Source organism: Vigna unguiculata, chromosome 10 (genome assembly GCF_037176805.1).
Source record: "Vigna unguiculata cultivar grain cowpea cultivar isolate G323 ecotype 2 chromosome 10, ASM3717680v1, whole genome shotgun sequence".
Taxonomy (NCBI): domain Eukaryota; kingdom Viridiplantae; phylum Streptophyta; class Magnoliopsida; order Fabales; family Fabaceae; genus Vigna; species Vigna unguiculata.
In genome coordinates, this window is record NC_140801.1 from 3,205,483 (window position 1) to 3,223,644 (window position 18,162).

At 35.3% G+C, this 18,162-nt stretch overlaps 1 protein-coding gene across 2 annotated transcripts; it reads left to right on the plus strand.

Annotated features, from left to right (window-relative positions):
* Positions 1 to 11,783, plus strand: LOC114172059 (chromo domain protein LHP1-like). Of its 2 annotated transcripts, XR_014985339.1 has the most exons (7): positions 1 to 610; positions 1,558 to 1,583; positions 1,749 to 1,835; positions 2,086 to 2,841; positions 2,962 to 6,880; positions 11,226 to 11,286; positions 11,387 to 11,783. XR_014985339.1 is itself a non-coding variant. In XM_028056788.2 (6 exons), the coding sequence occupies exons 1-6, from the start codon at positions 266 to 268 to the stop codon at positions 11,432 to 11,434; spliced, it is 1,323 nt and encodes a 440-aa protein (XP_027912589.1). In that variant the 5' UTR covers positions 8 to 265; the 3' UTR covers positions 11,435 to 11,783. The 2 variants fall into 2 exon arrangements, 1 of the variants encoding a protein (XP_027912589.1); XM_028056788.2 differs by lacking the exon at positions 2,962 to 6,880 and having other exon boundaries at positions 8 to 610.
* Positions 11,784 to 18,162: the final 6,379 nt, after the last annotated feature.

The window sequence follows — 18,162 nt, forward strand, 5'->3', positions numbered from 1 at the left end:
AAAAAATTAAAAAGGAAAAAATCTGAATGAAAAAGAAGAAAGAAAGAGGAAAAAGAGGCGAAAGAAGAAAAGCGTTAAATAAAAACCTGAGCGATGGATCACGCTTTCAGGCATAGATACACATAGATTGACAGCTCATCACCTCACCCCAGGGTGGACACAACTTTTGGTGCTTCCTCTTCAGTAGAACAAGATTTTTTTTTTCTTCATTCATCAGCAAAACCAGAACAACAAAATAGAGAGGGCACTGCTCAAGGTTGCTGCAATGAAGGGTGGTGCTAAGAAAAAGGCCACGGCGGATGCTCCGCCCGAGGTGGTGGAGCCTTCTGGTGCTGCGGATTCGGGAGGTGGAGAGGGTGGGAGTGACAAAGTTCAAAGCTTTGAGGGGAACGAGGGGACCCAGTTGCGGAACGGGGAGGATGAGGAACCCCAGGTGGGGGATTCTGACGGGGAGGGTGAGGAAGGAGAAGGGGAGGGGGAAGAAGAGTATGGTGTGGGGGGAGATGAAGAAGAGGAAAATGCTGGTGGTGCTTTTCCAGGGGCTCAGGGTGTTGTTCTGGCTGAGAATTTTTATGAAGTTGAAGCTATACGTCGCAAGAGGGTGCGCAAGGTAAAAAGTTCCCATCTTTTCCTCTTCTTTTGCCATTGGTGGTGCTGTAATGGAGATTGTTTTTTTCCCTGTTGTTTTGCCTGTGCTAATTTTATCTGTAGTGGGAATGTTTTAGAGTTTTTTTTTTTTTTTTTCTTTTCGTAAATGGCTTGTGATTCATGTAGTCGACCTTGCTCTTAGATAGACTTTTTATTGCTGTTCTATGATTGGGGTTTATGTTTTTCTCCCTCTTGTTCTGCTTTGTGTTGTGTCTGTTTTTTTTTTTCTTTTAAATGATTTTATTTTCCATGGCTGTTTTTTGGCCTAGTTTAATCTGTTATGTGTTTTTTTTTGAGTAATTTTTTGGTTAATGGGGTAACCAGTTGCCGAATAATGTCAATTATGTCGAGCTATTCATGTAGCCGACTTTTTTTTATGGGTTTTGTTGTTGTTCTACTTATTTTTTTTAGTGATTGAGGATCGCCTGTTTTTTCCTCGTTTTGTGTTGTGTCCGTGATTTTTTCTTTTTTGAATAATTATATCTGCAGTCGATTTAGTTTTGGTCCCGCTTCCTCTACAAGAGTGAATTTTTTGATTTTTTTTAGTGGTTTAAAGGGCCACCTAGAATGTTGTCTGATTCATGTAGCCTTTCATAGGATTTGTTGTTGTTCCTATTCTTTGGTGATTGAGGGTTATGTTTTGTTTAATTATTTGATATGTAATGGAGTTTTCTTTTTATAGTTGTTGGTCTAGTTTTATCTGTAATGGGAGTGTGTTTTTGGTCTATTTTTATCTTAATAAGGATTCTTTTGAGTTACTTTATGGTTTAATTCGAACTTGATTCGAGTAGCCAGCCAAACTTGGAGAGAATTTGCTGTTGTTGATGTAGTTCTTTGGGCTAACTTGTTTTCTGTCCTGTTGGGGGCTTTCCTTTACGATAATGTGGATTTCAAATGCTGCAAATACAGGGTCAGGTGCAATACTTTATCAAATGGTGAGTACCCCTTTTGCTCCTTTGTCTTTTGTTCTTATTGATTGACTTGGTTGTGATGCAAATACTTGAAAGAAAAAAGGGTCTAGTGTGAAAATTTTATGTATGTATTTTTGCTGATCTGTTTATTGGTTTATTGCTGATCTGTTTACTGGTTTATTGCTGAAGGAATGGGTGGCCTGAGACAGCCAACACTTGGGAGCCACCAGAAAATCTGGTTTCTGTTCCTGATGTTGTTGAAGCTTTTGAGGAGAGGTATTCCCTTTTTCTTCCATAAAAGATAGAAGTTTTTATATCTTTCTTTGGACCCTGTGTTAAATTATGAGCTTAGATGTGAAGGTGCATATATTCCTATCATATTTTATGTCTGTGTTCTGTTTTTCCTGTTATTTAGAATGGGTTGCTTTGCTTATAAAAAGACTGTAGCTGCCTGAAACTGGATGGACGTATAATATGTCTAGATTGTGAAAATCACCTGTTCACTTATACTTTTGTGGTTTCAAAGCTTGAAGTCAGGAAGACACCGTAAGCGCAAACGCAAGCACGTGGTGCATCATACTCAACCCAAGAAGAGGCTGGAGCGTTCTACCACTCCTTACAGTCTTCGACGCTTTTCGAGTACCGTTGGAAGCCATTCACAGTCTGCTCTTCCTGTTCTTAGTGACGCTAGCCTTCCTGTTATTCCTGCCTTTCCTCAGACTGTTCTTTTTGCTGATGAATTGGGAAATGGTGCTGGCAACAATCTTGAAAGTGCCATACCTGTTAATGTTAACAAATCTCCAATTGTTTCAGAACAAAATGTTGAAAGGAATGAGGAAAATGATTATGATCCTAAGCTTAGTGAGCTGAAAGCCTCTTCTGCCGGTGGGAATGAAGCTGACAGGCTTGCAATACGGATTCCAGAAGCAATGCCTTCTGGTCCTGGGTTTGCTGGCAATAATGGTCAAACAGTTGCTAAGCCAAAGGGGGTTCGCATGGAAACAAGTGAAAGTGGTCGCTGCCGAGGAGCCAAAAGGAGAAAATCTGGTTCTGTAAAGAGGTTCAACAAAGAATTATATGCTGGTGAGCCTGCCAATACACAGAACCCAATTGGAGCAGCTGTTAGTACAGATGAGTCAGCCCTACTAACACGGAATGTTGGTAGTGGTGCTAATCATGCCAGACCTGCTAGCAATATTGTAAAGATTATAAAGCCAATAGGCTATTCAGCTTCTGTAGCCAGCGGAGCGCAGGATGTTTTGGTAACCTTTGTGGCTTCAAAGTAAGTAACTCAGCAATTAACATTAAGTTTCACTGTGCATTTGTTTCCATAATATGCATTCTAAGATTAATTGACCTTGAGTCATGTATGTTTTTATGATATCTTTCTTCTTTGATACAGCTGGTCGGTTCAGGAAAGGAGAAGTGTTAATTTTGGTTGCAATTGTGCACTCCTCGATAATGATTATTTTGAGTTAATGAAATTACAGTAGTCCCTTTCTATTGCATTTTATAGAGACAGTTGTGGGAGCTTCTGGTAATAAATGAGGCCAGTCACAGATATTTCCAATATCGTTCACTTACATTTTATAAACATTTACTTGTAAGATTGACATAGAATTGTTAAGGTAGCTTAACATTTATTGACTTATTGAAGCTTATTTTTTTTTTTTTTATGTTTTACTACAAGCAGTTAAAGCTTGAATTTAATTATGAGAGTATAGTGTTTTTCTTTTCTTTGGTTGATCAAGGATGTGGTGTGGAATATTTGATAGAAAGGGGGAAATTGATGTAGTTGAGAAACTAAGATGTCCACAATTCCTTTGTTAGTACCAATACAATTTTAGCCAATGTTTACAGATGCTAAATCATATATACTAAACAAAATACTTACCTTTAAATTTTGTGGTTCTTCAATTAGACCTTGATTGGCTTTTAGAAGGCCCCACCCATTAGGGTTCTCATTGGGGTCCCAATGGGAAGGAAGAAAGGCAAACGGGAGAGGAAGAAAGGCAAATGGGAGAGGAAGTGCCACTCACACACACAAACACACTACGTGCCTAAGCCAAACTTATTTGGCTTGGCTGGACTATCCCACATGAGTCGTATTGTAGTCAACTTGACCGAGAATTATTTGCTTAAGGAAATAAATAAACTAGTCTGAAGAGAGGGTTGAAGCATTGCTTCTATTCATCACCACCTCTTACAAAGTTCTAGTAAGCGAGGGATGCAACCTTGGAGTAGAACAATCTTTCATCAACATCATCATTGATAAGGAAAGCAGTCAAGTAAAGAAGTAACAAAACAATAATACAGTTCTTGGTAAAGAGAAGAAACAAGTGTAGCAATAGTATCATATCGAAAGCTAGATCATCGAAGTTTGGGCGAATGGTTACGAGAGGAAAAGGTTTTGGAATGCATATTTTGAGGCAAAATAATAAATTGAAAGAGGTAACCTTGCAAAAAGAACGTCGTATCGTGTGTAAGTGTCGTTTGCTCGTTGCCAATAGGATGAACTTGGGTTATAAGATTCAAACATGAGTTTCAAAATTACAAAAGGGGTTGAAAATCTTAGGATTCAAAGGTTGTTCTAGAGGACTACAAATTCTTGCTTGTAATGAGTGTTGTCTACTAGGAGAGTAATGAATTAGATTGGATGGGTTGATGACAAATTAAATTAGAATTTATGGAAAGAACTCCAGCTTTTTACGAATCACGATTCCTAATCAGGGTTTTTTTTTTTTTCTTTTTCTTTTCTGATAGAATAAAAGTTAGCTTGCTTACTTTGTGCAAGTGCGAAGGGATAATTTGGTTGCTTTTTTCATAAGGTTCAATACATCTTTGGGTTACTATGCTTAGTTTTGGATTTTTCAAAATTGATTAGTTGATTGGAAGAAAGGATAGTTATAGATTATAAGGAAAAACTAGAGCTAGAAAGAAGTGATAGGTTGAATATAAAATATACGTTGTGGGCTTAACTTTGCTAAGTTAATTGTGTATCGTAAAAAAGGAAAATATTATGTCTTGGGAAAGAAATTGAAGTGGTTTTGATAAAAAAAGCTACGTTTATGGTATCTCTTTGAATCCTTACTTTGTTATGCTAGCTGCCATGGTTATCAAACTCATGGGTTGACTCGCACACCCGTACGAGATTACGAGTCTAGACATTGGTCATGAGTTGACTCGTATATAAACTCGTTTTTGAGTAGACTCGGGGTAGACCCTGAGTGGACTCGAAGTAGACTCGGAGTGGACTCAGAGTGGACTCAAAGTGGACTAGGAGTGGACTTGGAGTAGATTCGGAGTAGACTCAGTTGACTCGTAACAAACTCGCGAGTTCGAGAATTTGTTATGGTAGTTGTGTATTGTAAAAAAGGAAAATATTATGTCTTATTGGGAAAGAAATTGGAGCGGTACGCTTTTGATAGGCTGGGATTAATCGAAAAAAGTTTTATAGATGGTATCTCTTAGAATCCTTACTTTGTATGCTTAATATAGTGATACCTTGATATACCTAATCTACTCCATCAGTTGGTACTAGTTATCATGATTTTGATTCTTTGGTTCAATGAGAAACATGAATCAATAGAAGAATTCTTCTACTGGATTTATATCCTAAGCCCTATAAGATTAATTGATTTGTTCTATGAATTCTAGGTTAGGATGGACGGGGCTTGATCCCACAACTTTTCTTGGAAATTGTCTAGTAAGTGTGAACACATGTATTGTATGGTACTTTACACTATTAAAACTTGATTATATATACAAATTTAATTTTGATTTAGTATAAACTTAACCATTTTTAGTATAAAATTAACTATTAACTATTTTTAGTACAAATTAACCATTTTTAGTTAAAAGTAACTATTTTTAGTATAGAATCAGCTATTTTAAGTATAGAATTAACTATTTTAGTAAGCATAACCAAGGTTTAAAGATTGTAAAGTTACAACCATGGTTATCAAACTCACGGGTTGACTAGCACACCTGTACGAGATTACGAGTCTAGACAGTGGTCATGAGTTGACTCGTATATAAACTCGTTTTTGAGTAGACTCGGAGTGGACTCGGGGTAGACCTTGAGTGGAGTCGGAGTAGACTCGGAGTGGACTCAGAGTGGACTCAGTTGACTCGTAACAAACACGCGAGTTCGAGAATTTGTTATGGTAGTTGTGTATTGTAAAAAAGGAAAATATTATGTCCTATTGGGAAAGAAATTGGAGCGGTATGCTTTTGATAGGCTGGGACTAATCGAAAAAACCTTTATAGATGGTATCTCTTAGAATCCTTACTTTGTATGCTTAATATAGTGATACCTTGATATACCTAATCTACTCCATTAGTTGGTACTAGTTATCATGATTTTGATTCTTTGGTTCAACGAGAAACGTGAATCAATAGAAGAATTCTTCTACCTGATTTATATCCTAAGCGCTATAAGATTAATTGATTTGTTCTATGAATTCTAGTCAGGATGGACGTGGCTCGATCCCACAACTTTCCTTGGAAATTGTCTAGTAAGTGTGAACACATGTATTCTATGGTACTTTACACTATTAAAACTTGATTATATATACAAATTTAATTTTGATTTAGTATAAACTTAACCATTTTTAGTATAAAATTAACTATTAACTATTTTTAGTACAAATTAACCGTTTTTAGTATAAAAGTAACTATTTTTAGTATAGAATCAACTATTTTTAGTATAGAATTAACTATTTTAGTAAGCATAACCAAGGTTTAAAGATTGTAAAGTTACAACCATGGTTATCAAACTCACGGGTTGACTCGCACACCTGTACGAGATTACGAGTCTAGACAGTGGTCACGAGTTGACTCGTATTTAAACTCGTTTTTGAGTAGACTCGGAGTGGACTTGGAGTAGACATTGAGTGGACTAGGAGTAGACTTGGAGTGGACTCGGAGTGGACTAGGAGTGGACTCGGAGTGGACTCGGAGTGGACTCGGAGAGGACTAGGAGTGGACTCGGAGTGGACTCGGAGTAGACTCAGTTGACTCGTAACAAATTCATGAGTTCGAGAATGAGTCACTGAATTCGTAGAATTGCACGAAATTTGTTGTAACCCAAATGGAAACCCCAAACCCAGATCGAAGAAAGGAGAAGAACGAAGCGAAAAAGAAGGTGAAAGCGCAAACCTAACGAACTCGAACATTGTTCTACCGTTGCTAACCAACTCTAGTTGAGTTGCAGTCATCCGACGAAGATTGAAGGTGAAAACTCCTCTATTTCGCATTTCGCCACTTGCTGTTGCAGCTTTACAACCATTCATACTTCATTTCCAATACCAAGTCTTTTGGTAAGGCCAATTAAATCAAGATTTCTAGTTTATAAATTTTTTCATTTGTTTTTCTTTGTTCTTTCTATACATTTGTCTATTGGGTAAGATCCATTTAATTACTTTGCATACTAGGGCGTCAAATTTGGTAACAATGGTGTGATATTAGGAGGATAGCAAAGTGGTTTTCAATGGTAACCATGGCAGACACAATAACTGCCAAAGTAGTGGTGTTTAGTGCACTACAATGTGGCCATGGTGCAATTATGGTATAGGCATTAAAAGTCCAATTTTACCCTGAACATCATTGCTTCAGGGTTTAATTTTAGGTAAAATATTTCTGCAAGTGAGGGTGAGCCTGGGCTTAATTGTAATGATGAGCCTTGGTGACCTTTGTTTGGATCTCTATTCCTTCACATTTCTATAAGACTTTTTTTGTCATTTGCTTTTTCCTTTCTTCTTTCTTTAGCTTTCCTGGTCAGTACACATTCTGTCAATTTGTTACATCTATTACTATTAATATCACCTTCATCTTTCAATTTTTACCTACATGCTCTTAGTGCTCCTGGATTGATGGTGATTGTGCGCAAATTGTGACTTATTTATCTCTCCAATGCATTCATTGTTGATTTCTATCTTGCTTGTATGTCTACTAATCCACCTAAACATTCTCATTCATCAGTGCAAATATCTGTCAGTTTTCATTTATCTAATAAAAAACTGTTTCCTTTCTTGTTGATGGGCATAATAACTTGCCTGGTAAGTGTGAACTTTGTTTCGATATCCTGAAAAGCCTGTGGCTTAGATAAAGTTGTTATGCATTTGCATTAATAGGAAATTGAGATTTATCAAATTGTGTGAAGTTTGCTTGCTTTGTTTGTTAATTAAATTGGTCATCTTTGTAATTCTTATTTGCATGTTGTACACATTTTTTTTTACTAATTCCAAATTAGTCCATATTGCACTGATGATCCACATTTTTACTATTCAATAGCACCAAGAGCAGCCACTCAAAATTTATAGTGGGATGGTAGTTTGTATGACGGCTCCTATTCTAAACTTTCCTATATATATATATATACATATTGTTTCTCTTTCTCTGCGAGGTCAGTAAAGTGCTAACTTGTACAATCCAACAAGTTTTGTGTGGGTCCACTTGTTAACTCATAGTGGGTTGCTAATTGCATAGATCACATGTGGATCAAGAGTTTCAGCAGACAAATGGTTAGATCACTGATATGATTTGATATTTTCTAAGATGAATGAAGATGCACTTGATACTTTTAGTGTTGTCAAATATTGCCATCGCCATCACCATCACCGGACATTGCAGCAATCATAGCTGGATGCTGTTATCACTGTTGCAGGTTTCCTGAGAAACACCGTTGTGATTGTCTTGCTCCCTGTCACTGCCATGCTTGTTATGAGTCTTACATTGCATGTCATAGCAAAGGTGACAAAGTTTCATCGTGTTTTAGTGATTGAGTTTAGACATGGGTTGACTGTGCAATTAGGGCTCACATCGAAAAAGAAATGATAGGGAAAGTGTCAAACAATCAAGGCATAAGAGAACATACTATAATATGACACGATCTGTTTAGAAAAGCTTAATTGCATTCTTCAGCCTTCCTTTCTCAAATAGGCAACGGCATACATATTTTACATTAATATTGGAGATTCCAGGAGATATGACCGGGAGTAATTATTGGGGATTCCTAACAACTATCTATAAAAGGTATGAAATAATCTATTAAAGATAGGTAATAAAATACATTTATGCACATTAACATTCCCACTCAAATTGATGCTGAAAAGTCAACCAACAACAATTTGTTTACAAGAAACAAATGGTGCTGTCGAGTCATCAACAACTTGAAGATTAATGGAGATGTAAGGGAGAGAGATGACATTGGTCGTCAAGGCTTCTCGGATATAATGACAATCCACTTTAATATGCTTGGTATGTTCATGGAACATGGGATTTGCAGCAATCTAAATAGCACTAATATTGTCAGTATGAAGAGGCTTTGGATTGGGTTGTGAAAAACCAATTTGCTCCAAAAGACTATGGAACCACACAACTTCAACACAAGTAGACGACATTGAACGATATTCAGCCTCAGTAGAAGATTTAGAAACATGATCTTGCTTCTTACATGTCCAAGAAATTAAGGCATTACCAAGAAACATACACCAACCTGTAGTAGACTATCGAGTATCCGAACAATCTGCCTAATCAGCGTCACTGTATGCCATAAGCTGTAAAGATGAGTCTTTGGGAAAGAATAACCCACATGTAGGTGATCCTATAAGATAGCAGATAATGTGACGAACAACAATGAAGATGCTAAGGAGAGGACATAAATTGGTAGACTTGGTGAACAACGTACAAAATGCTAGGTCTAGTGATTGTTAGGTAGATAAGGCTTCTAGCGTCGATAGAGAATGGGATTTGGCAAAAGATTTCCTTCATCTTTCCTGTATTTGATATTTACTTCCATAGGAGTATCAACTCAAGTAGTTCCATCTAAATTGCAAAATTGATAAAATCTTAAAAGTACCTCCAATCCTAAAATGTGAGTTGTCCAAGATCTTTCATGCAAATTGTTGCATGTAGCTCAGTTTACAACTTAGTAATTAACCCATGATTAGTTCCTGTAATGATGAGATCATCCACATAAACCAAAAGGAGAACTATACCGGTGGGACACTTGTGGAAGAAGAGAGAATAATCATATTGACTTTGTGTGAAGGACGTTGCAATTTACAAGTATCAGTAAAAGGAGTCATACCAAAGGGAAGTTTCATGTAAATTTCTTCTTTGAGATCACCGTGAAGAAAAGCATTCTTCATGTTCATTTGGTGCGGTGGCCATGATTGAGAAGTAGCAATAGCAAGGAATGTTTGAATTGTAATCATCTTGGCCACAAGAGCAAATGTATCGTGATAAATTGCATACTCCAGAGCTACTAATTGAGCTTTGTAGCGATCCAAAGAGTCATCAGAGTGAAGCTTGATAGAGAAAACCCATTTACTTCCAATAGGTTTGACCGCAGGAGGAAAACACACACTGTCCCAAGTGTAATTTTCTTGAATTGCCTATAGTTCCTCTTGCATTGCTTTTTTCCAACGTTCGTGTTCCATAGTCCGTGTATAACTAGAAGGAATAAAAATGGAAGACAAGGCAGTTGGTAAAGAGACAGGTGTAAAAAACCATACGAATCAGGAGATTTAGATGATCGAGTGCACCTATGCTTTGCATTCATTTGTTCTTAGTGTATTTGGGTCAGTTGGGTGTTGTTTTTCTATGCCTCCTGTTATTTCTGTTCTTGGTGATTTATTTCTGTTCTTGTCTATGATTAATAGGAAAAGAACAAAATACCCTCCTCCTATAGTGGACAGTTTGGAGGTATAGAGTGGTCCAATATTGGGATGCAGGTGCATGCATCCCCAACAGTCCCAAAAAACAAATTCCATATCCTTTCCAACCAGTTGCCTCCTCTTCCTAACATCCATACCCACTCACCCATTTATGATTTGCCTCTTTTAGTAGAGGTTGCTGCAAGATGGGTAACCAATTTTTCTGGAAAATTCAGAATAGAAGCTTACTGGCTAAGCTCTGCTTTAGGCAGGTGAGACACAAGAGGTTGCCTGTGAAAATGGCCAAAAAAATGTGCTGTGAGATTGCTCTTAGAACAGTAGGCTGCTGCTCTGTAATGCTACCGTGCTTGCAGCCTTACTGGGTGCAATTGAGAGCTATATTTTCTGAACTAGTCTTGCAAGTTTTGAATGTTCTCATATACACGTTAATCTACAGTATTTCTGAAGGGTGATCTTGCCTGCTGCATTTTTATAATTTTGAAAGCATTTTGAGAGGAAAATTATTATAGTTATGTGCGAGCAACAAATGAAGCAAAATTCTGCCAAAGAAGTTTGTTCAAGGTCATTGAACAAATGAACCTATGGTCTGTTAGATAAACCTAAGGAAAAATGAAATCAATTTCTTTACAAGTTAGAACTAGAGTATGCATAAGTTAGGTTTTAAAGAAATTAACGCGAGTTGTTTTCTTTTTTTTGTGCAAATCAGCTTATTTGTAAGTTAGTTTTAGCTTTTGAATAAGTTTAGTTCATTGTTTTCCTCATTTGTTCTCTTGTTATAAGTGTTAAGGGAGAAGTTTCTTCAAACATGTCTCTACTCTCTGCTTTTGGCTTATATCATTTGATTCTGTGGAGCCTGGGGTTTCATTTGCATTATTCAATTTTTTTCCTAAATGTATATCATTACTCTCTTTTATTCATATCAAGGCTTTGCAGGTCTATTTGAGTATATTATATGAGCTGAATAATTTAGTGATCAACTTTGCAGGTCTGATGGAACAGAGGTGATGGTTAACAACAAGTATCTAAAAGCATTTAATCCACTTCTGGTAGTGCCCTATTCCTTCTCATTACTACATTTGATTATTTCATTGCCAATGTTTCTAAGGCCTCTTCTCACATAACCCTTCTCTTTTTCATATGTTGCAGCTCATCAATTTCTATGAGCAGCATCTTCGCTACAGCCCTACATCTTGACCGACTAAAGTATTGAAGGTGCTTTGAGTATGTAGTCAGATTTCACATGACAGCACTTAGTTATTTTTAAGAGTATCTTTTGTAGATGCAAAAGATAGTAAAGGGTAAGAAATGCATTGTTTGTTAGTTACATATAGGTATTGACATTTTAACCAGTGGTTGTCTGGCTACATACTGTGATGCAACCTGGTGCCATAAAGAACTACATATTTTAGTGTCTCAAGACATGAGGATTGGACCAAATAGTTTCTTAAGAATTAGTTAGTCAAGAATGAAAAAACTGTTTTGGATAATGTCAAATTTTATGGAAATTTATAGCTATTTATTAGCAGTTTATGTTTGCCTGTTATGTTATTGGTTGAGTTTTTTCTAACCAAATGCAGGAAAATCCACAATTAACTGCATGTGAAATTGTTAAATCAAATGCTATGTTGCACTCAATTTTCTTTCTACCTAAGATGCAATCTTTGTTGGATATTTTTTATCAATCCAACTTAAGGCTAGGGTAGGGGGTGGTGTTTCTAGTTTTCTGCTTTTACAATGTTTGAATGTGAATTTGAAAAGGGAAATTGTTTTCATGAGCAAAGATTGTTGGTGGTGAAAAAGGAGATTTGTTCATTGCAGTGTTAACAAACCTAGTTGAATTGGATTTTTTGATGCATGGATTCTACTCAACTTGAATACTGGATCATGAACATAGTTTTCTTTGAGCTTTTGATATATGAATGTTTTGTTTTGTAAATTTCTTCAGATAACTTATCATTAAAAAGAGTAAAATGCATCATATTTTTCACAAAACCAAAATCAACTACTCTACTTTGGGTTTAGAAAAGTTTGGTGAGAAGAGTTTTGTAAAAGTTAATTTTATCGGTTGATCTTGGTTTGAGAGAAGTTTATCATTTTTGCTTTTATTTTATTCTACCTTTTGAAGTTCTGAAAGGAATTTAGAGTTATATTTTTTTCTGATGTAAAAAAATTTCTTGTAAGATTTGTTCATAAACTCTTAACAGGAGATCTGATTTTCATGCTCAAAAAGGGTGGTTTACTTGTTGGAAATTGGAATGTCACATACCTTATGAAGTTTGACCTTGTTGTGCTTGAACTCCACTTCTGCTCATGCATATGTATTTTTGATTTTTTTTTTCTGTATGTTTTTGATTGGTTAAACTTGAAAGATATAAAAGTAAATATATTGAAGCCTTTCTTATAAAGAGAAATCAATTTATGCACTTTAATAATAGGTTAAATTATACTTTTAGTCTCCATTTTCGTAGTAAAATTTGAATTTGATTCCTCAATTTTTTTTTATCTCAATCTGGTCCCTATTTTCGGAAATTTGACCCAATCAAGTCTTTTCTGTTAGGGGTGAAGTAACGGTGTTAAATGGGGTGTCACGTGTCAACTTCTGGATTTTTTGAATTTTTTGAATTTTTTGAATTTTTATTAATTTTTTTAAAGTTTTTAAAAAAATTAAAATTTTGCCACGTGTCAAGTGGACATAGTGCCACGTGGCAGTGACAGTGCCACGGGTCACTATTTAGGAGTTGTCATTTTCTCATTCTCAATTTGGTCCCTCTATTTTATTTTTTGTCTCAATTTAGTCTCAATTTTTGTAAAAATGATGCAATTTCGTCCCCTTTTAAATTGAAACCCAAATTTAATTTTTATATAAATAGGCACAAATATTTCTATCAAAATTGATATTTCAAGTAAATATTTTTAACAAGATTAAGTTTATTTTAATTTATATTTTATGTTAAACTTTATTTAAAATTGTTTTAAAGTTGTTAATAAAAAATAATGTTAATCAAAAAATTCATAAATTATATTGATATCTTACATTGTACTTTAATATTGTTTTTATTTGAATTTATATTTTAAATAATTACATATTTTTAAAATGTGTAAAATTCAATAATTTCTATACAAATATTTTAGTTAGTATAAAAATAACAATTATATAATTTAAGAAAAATTAATTAGTTTATGTAACAATAAAAAACAAATAAATTTAAAAGTTGAAAACAATTTTAAGTAAAATTTAATGTGAAACAAATTTAAAGAAACTTAGTTTTATTGAAAATATATAATAAAAATATCAATTTGAATAAAAAAATCAAATTTAATAAAAATATTTGTATAACATTTTATAATTTTTGTTTCAATTTGGAGGGGGACGAAATTGCATCATTTTTACAAAAGTTGGGACTAAATTGAGACAAAAAATAAAATATAGGGACCAAATTGAGAATGAGAAAATGACACCTCCCAAATAGTGACACGTGGCACTGCCACGTGGCACGATGTCAGCTTGACACATGGCAAAATTTTAATTTTTTTAAAAATTTTAAAAAAATTAATAAAAAATAAAAAAAAAATAAAAAATTCAAAAAATTCAAAAAATTCAGAAGCCCATTTAACACCGTTACTTCACCCCTAACGGAAAGGACTTGATTGGGTCAAATTTCCCAAAATAGGGACCAGATTGAGATAAAAAATAATTGAGGGACCAAATTCAAATTTTACTACGAAAATGGGGATTAAAAGTATAATTTAACCTTAATAAGAATTTGTTATTTAATTGTAACTTTAACTAAAATTGTGAGATACATTTTTATTAAATCGATTAATAGTATCAAATTTGTAGTTCTAGTAATTTTAAAATTGGTTATGATAGTAACGGAGGTCTATTTTATCTTTGAACCCCCCCTTTTCTCTTTTGGACTAAAAATCCAACTATCTTCACAAAATCCTTTCCTTAAGCACTACATCACCATCTCTATCTATGAAATCAGTTTCTCGAAGAGCTTAAACATGGGAATTTCTTTCGATTACATTCTAATAGGTTTCGAGGAAATAATCTTGTTGATTAATATGAAAGGTTTGGCTAAAGATCGGAGTGGGCGAGTTTAGAGAAAAATAAATACTTCCATTTCACTTTCTTTAGATGTTTTACAGCTTTTTTGTTTTGTTTTTTGATTTAGATTCTTTTTATTGTTTTTATAATGCCTCAAAATTACATTAATTTTGATATTTTAAAATATAATAAAATGTATAAAAATTTAGCAATTTAAATATATGAAGAGTGATAGTAAAAAATCATTAAAGAATACGAAGTCTTAGTCATTTTGTTATTCTTATGTGTTTTTTACTATAAATTATAATTTTTTGATATAGTGATAAAAACTGGATCTAACAATTCATATTAGAGTTAATGTTAAGAGTTCAATTTTTCAGTAGGACAATTGTTTAAAACAAGATTATTACTGATAAGTATGAAAAATACTTATTATTCATATTTGATTAGACCTTTTAATTGTATTTATTCATGTGTTTTGTGGGAAGTTTTAGGTTATTTTTAGGTTTCTTTTAGGTCAGGTATATTTTGTGTTTTATTAGAGATTATTGTATAGGAGAGTGAAGGATTGGAGAAGATTGAGGTTGTTCTGTCAGAACCTTGTCGCCCAACGAGCGTGTCCAGTCGTGTAGCGAGATAGCCTCGGTTGCCCAGCGAGTAAGTCATCTCGTCCAAAGAGAGGACAATTTTTTGAAGTGGTTATAGTTTCGAGAGTTACACGAAACTGATGTGCTGGAGTGTGGGAACACGATAAAGCTAGGGAAAATACGAAAAATGCCATTCTAGGGCAAGGAGAACTTAAATCACTTCATTCCATCAAATTCATCCATCTTTTGTTCTCTATGTGCCTAGGAATGACTAAACTCCTCTTTCATTGGGGTTGGATGTAATGAACTTATACTTTTTGTAATTTTCCTATGCAATGTAATCTCTTTCGTTGTTCATATATTCTATCTCAATTATTAATGTGCATGATGGAAATCTTTACTATTTGGTTGTATCTAATTATTGAAAATTGAATTGGAACTTAATCTGGGATAGAACAACCATGAGATTGGGTTCTAGGAATAGACGTAATCTCTAGGTCATTCTATACATCAAATCTTGATGCAAGTCATGTGTTAAAATAGTTAAGGAATTAATGTTTTGGCATATTTGACTTAGAACTTGCTTATAAGGAATTAGGGGCTAGTATGCTTATGATGAGGATGTTTGAGCAAGATAGAGAAATTATGTAGGAAATATTGCGTTAGTATGGTTCATGAAATCCAATCTTGGTGAAGTCTTTCCTAAATTCTACTATAACTTTAATGTTTATTAATTTTGCATGTTATTCTTAAATTAAACCAATCTTTTATGTTGACATCATTGCTGAAGTTAGTAAATAATTACAATTAGACAAACGAACACAAATCTCTTGGGAAAACGATACTTGAATTTCCATTTTACTACTTGTAATGAATTGGTACACTTATCAAAGAGTTAACAATTGCATGTTGCATAATTATTTAATAGTGTAGATCACTGTCACAATTAAAAAGTTTAATTTCTAATGAGATAATTGTTTAGAAAATATTGATGGGAATGATATCAATTGCCTCTTAGGGTAGGATAAATTGTTTCCTAGCATAGGACATGTCAAACAACTCAACAATAAAATCATAGTATTTGACCTATTATTGTTACTTAACTATAAGTTATAACTTTTAAATTTGTGTTTGGATAAGACATTCAAAGAGGATATTTCATTTTTTTAAAGAATTTGAAATGCTTTATGACAATATATGTTGTTTGAATAAGAAACCTTGAATTTGTGTTTTGATAAGGTAATTAAAGAGAATAGTTCATTTATTTGAAAATTTTAAATTTTTTGAAGTAAAATGACATGTTTGAATAGAAAATTAAAATAAAATAGAAATTGAGAAATTTTAAGAGTATATTTCAAATAACTAAAATAATAGAATTTGAAATTTTCTTAAAAAAAAGAAGGAAACTGAAATTCCACAAGTTGTGAAATTCTTTATTAGTCAACATGAGAAAAGTCTGCAAGTCCAAAAAGTCGACTCATTGACCTTCAATTCAAGCTAAATCATCTTGACATCTTGCTAGAGTTGAGTTAGCCTGACTATGAGCCTGGACTGACTTGACTCCACCTCTAATCAAAGTCAAAAGTCAAATCGAGTCACTTGACCTAAAGATTAAGACATGTCGGTTCATGCTGATTTGGCATAAACTGACGGTTAAGCCAACTTGACATAAAATGAAGGTTAAAATGATTTGGAATAAATCGAAGGTTGAGCAGATTTGGCATAAACTGAAGGTTGAGTCGAGTCAACCAGAGCGAAGTAGAGTCGAGTCAACCAGAGCGAAGTAGAGTCGAGTTAGTCGGGGTCAAAGGTTGAGCTGGGTCAATTGAGGCTGAAGGTTAAGCCAAATCAGCCTGTGTTGTAGGTCTAGTCGAGTCGGCTCGGGACGACTCAATTCAACTTTCGACCCAAAGTTGAGTTAGCTTGGGGAAAGGTCGAGCCAAGTCAACCCAGGTCAAATGTCGAGCTGAGTCGACCTGAGGTGGCTCGGGGTGAAGTTTAAGCCGAGTCGGCTTGAGTCGAAGTTCAAGTCGAGTCGCACCAACCGGGCAAACATTCGAATCGTGTCCACTTGGACCGAAGGTTGAACTAAGTCGGTCCAGACCGAAGGTCAAGACAAGTTGGTTAGGGCCAAATGTCAGGTCAAGTCGGTTTGAGCCAAAGGTCGAGCAGAGTTGACCTAGGCCAAAAGTCGAGCCGACTCGAACTAAGCTAAATGTCGAGTCGGGTCGACCTTGGTCGAAAGTCAAGCTGAGTCAGCCTTAACCAAATGTCCAGTTGAGTTGGCTCGGGTAGAAGGTCGAGAAACGTAGGCCCATGCTGAATGTTGAGAAGCATTAACACATGTCGAATGTCGAGCTACGTTGACCTAGGTCGAATGCTGAGTTGAGGCGGCCTAGGTCGAATATTGAGTTAAGTTTATACAGGGTGAAGGTTGAGTCGAGCCGACCTTGGCTGAAGGTATAACAGAGTTTGCCTCGATCGAAGGTTTGGTCAAACTGGACCATGTTGAAGGTGGGGTCATGTTGACCGTGGCCGAAGATCGACCCAAGCCGGTTCGGACTACAGGTTGAGCTCAATTGGCCTTTGCTGTAGGTCTAGCTAAGTTAGCCCCGACCAATGTCGAGTTGAGCTGGCCTTGTCGAAGATCGAGCTGAGTTTGCCTGGCCCGAAGGTCAAGCCGAGTTTGCCTGGCCCGAAGGTCAAGCCAAGTCGACCGTGACTGAAGGTTGAGACAATGTTTAGGCTGAAGGTCGAGTAGAGTCAATGGTGGTCGAATTTTGAGCCCAATCAATCTAGGCCGAAGGTCGAGCCAAGTTAGTCCAAACCGAAGTCGAGATGATTTGTCCCGGATCAAAGGTCAAGCTAACTTTACCAGGGTTCAAGGGTGGAATTGGGTTTACCTTAATATATAAATTAATATTTTTTATCCAAACAAGAAAATTGAAATTGAAGATATTTTAATTACTCTATCCAAACAAGCTATATAAGAAAGAAGAGAATTCAATTGCAAATAATTCAAATACTATTTATTTCAACTGCTTGTTCACAAATTCATATTTTTGTGTTTGTAAATTGGGTCGACGGGTCCAGGTCAATTTAGCTCAACTCGAGCTTAGGTAGGCTAGGTTGACCAACATCAGGTCAATCCACCTTTGTTTGACATGGCCTTGACCCGATGTCTTGATCTAACTCAATTTGGACAAAGTTGACCCGATTTCTCTCAATCATATCTTGGCCCAACCAGACTTGGACCCAACCTTAGTTGGATCCTACCGAGCTTA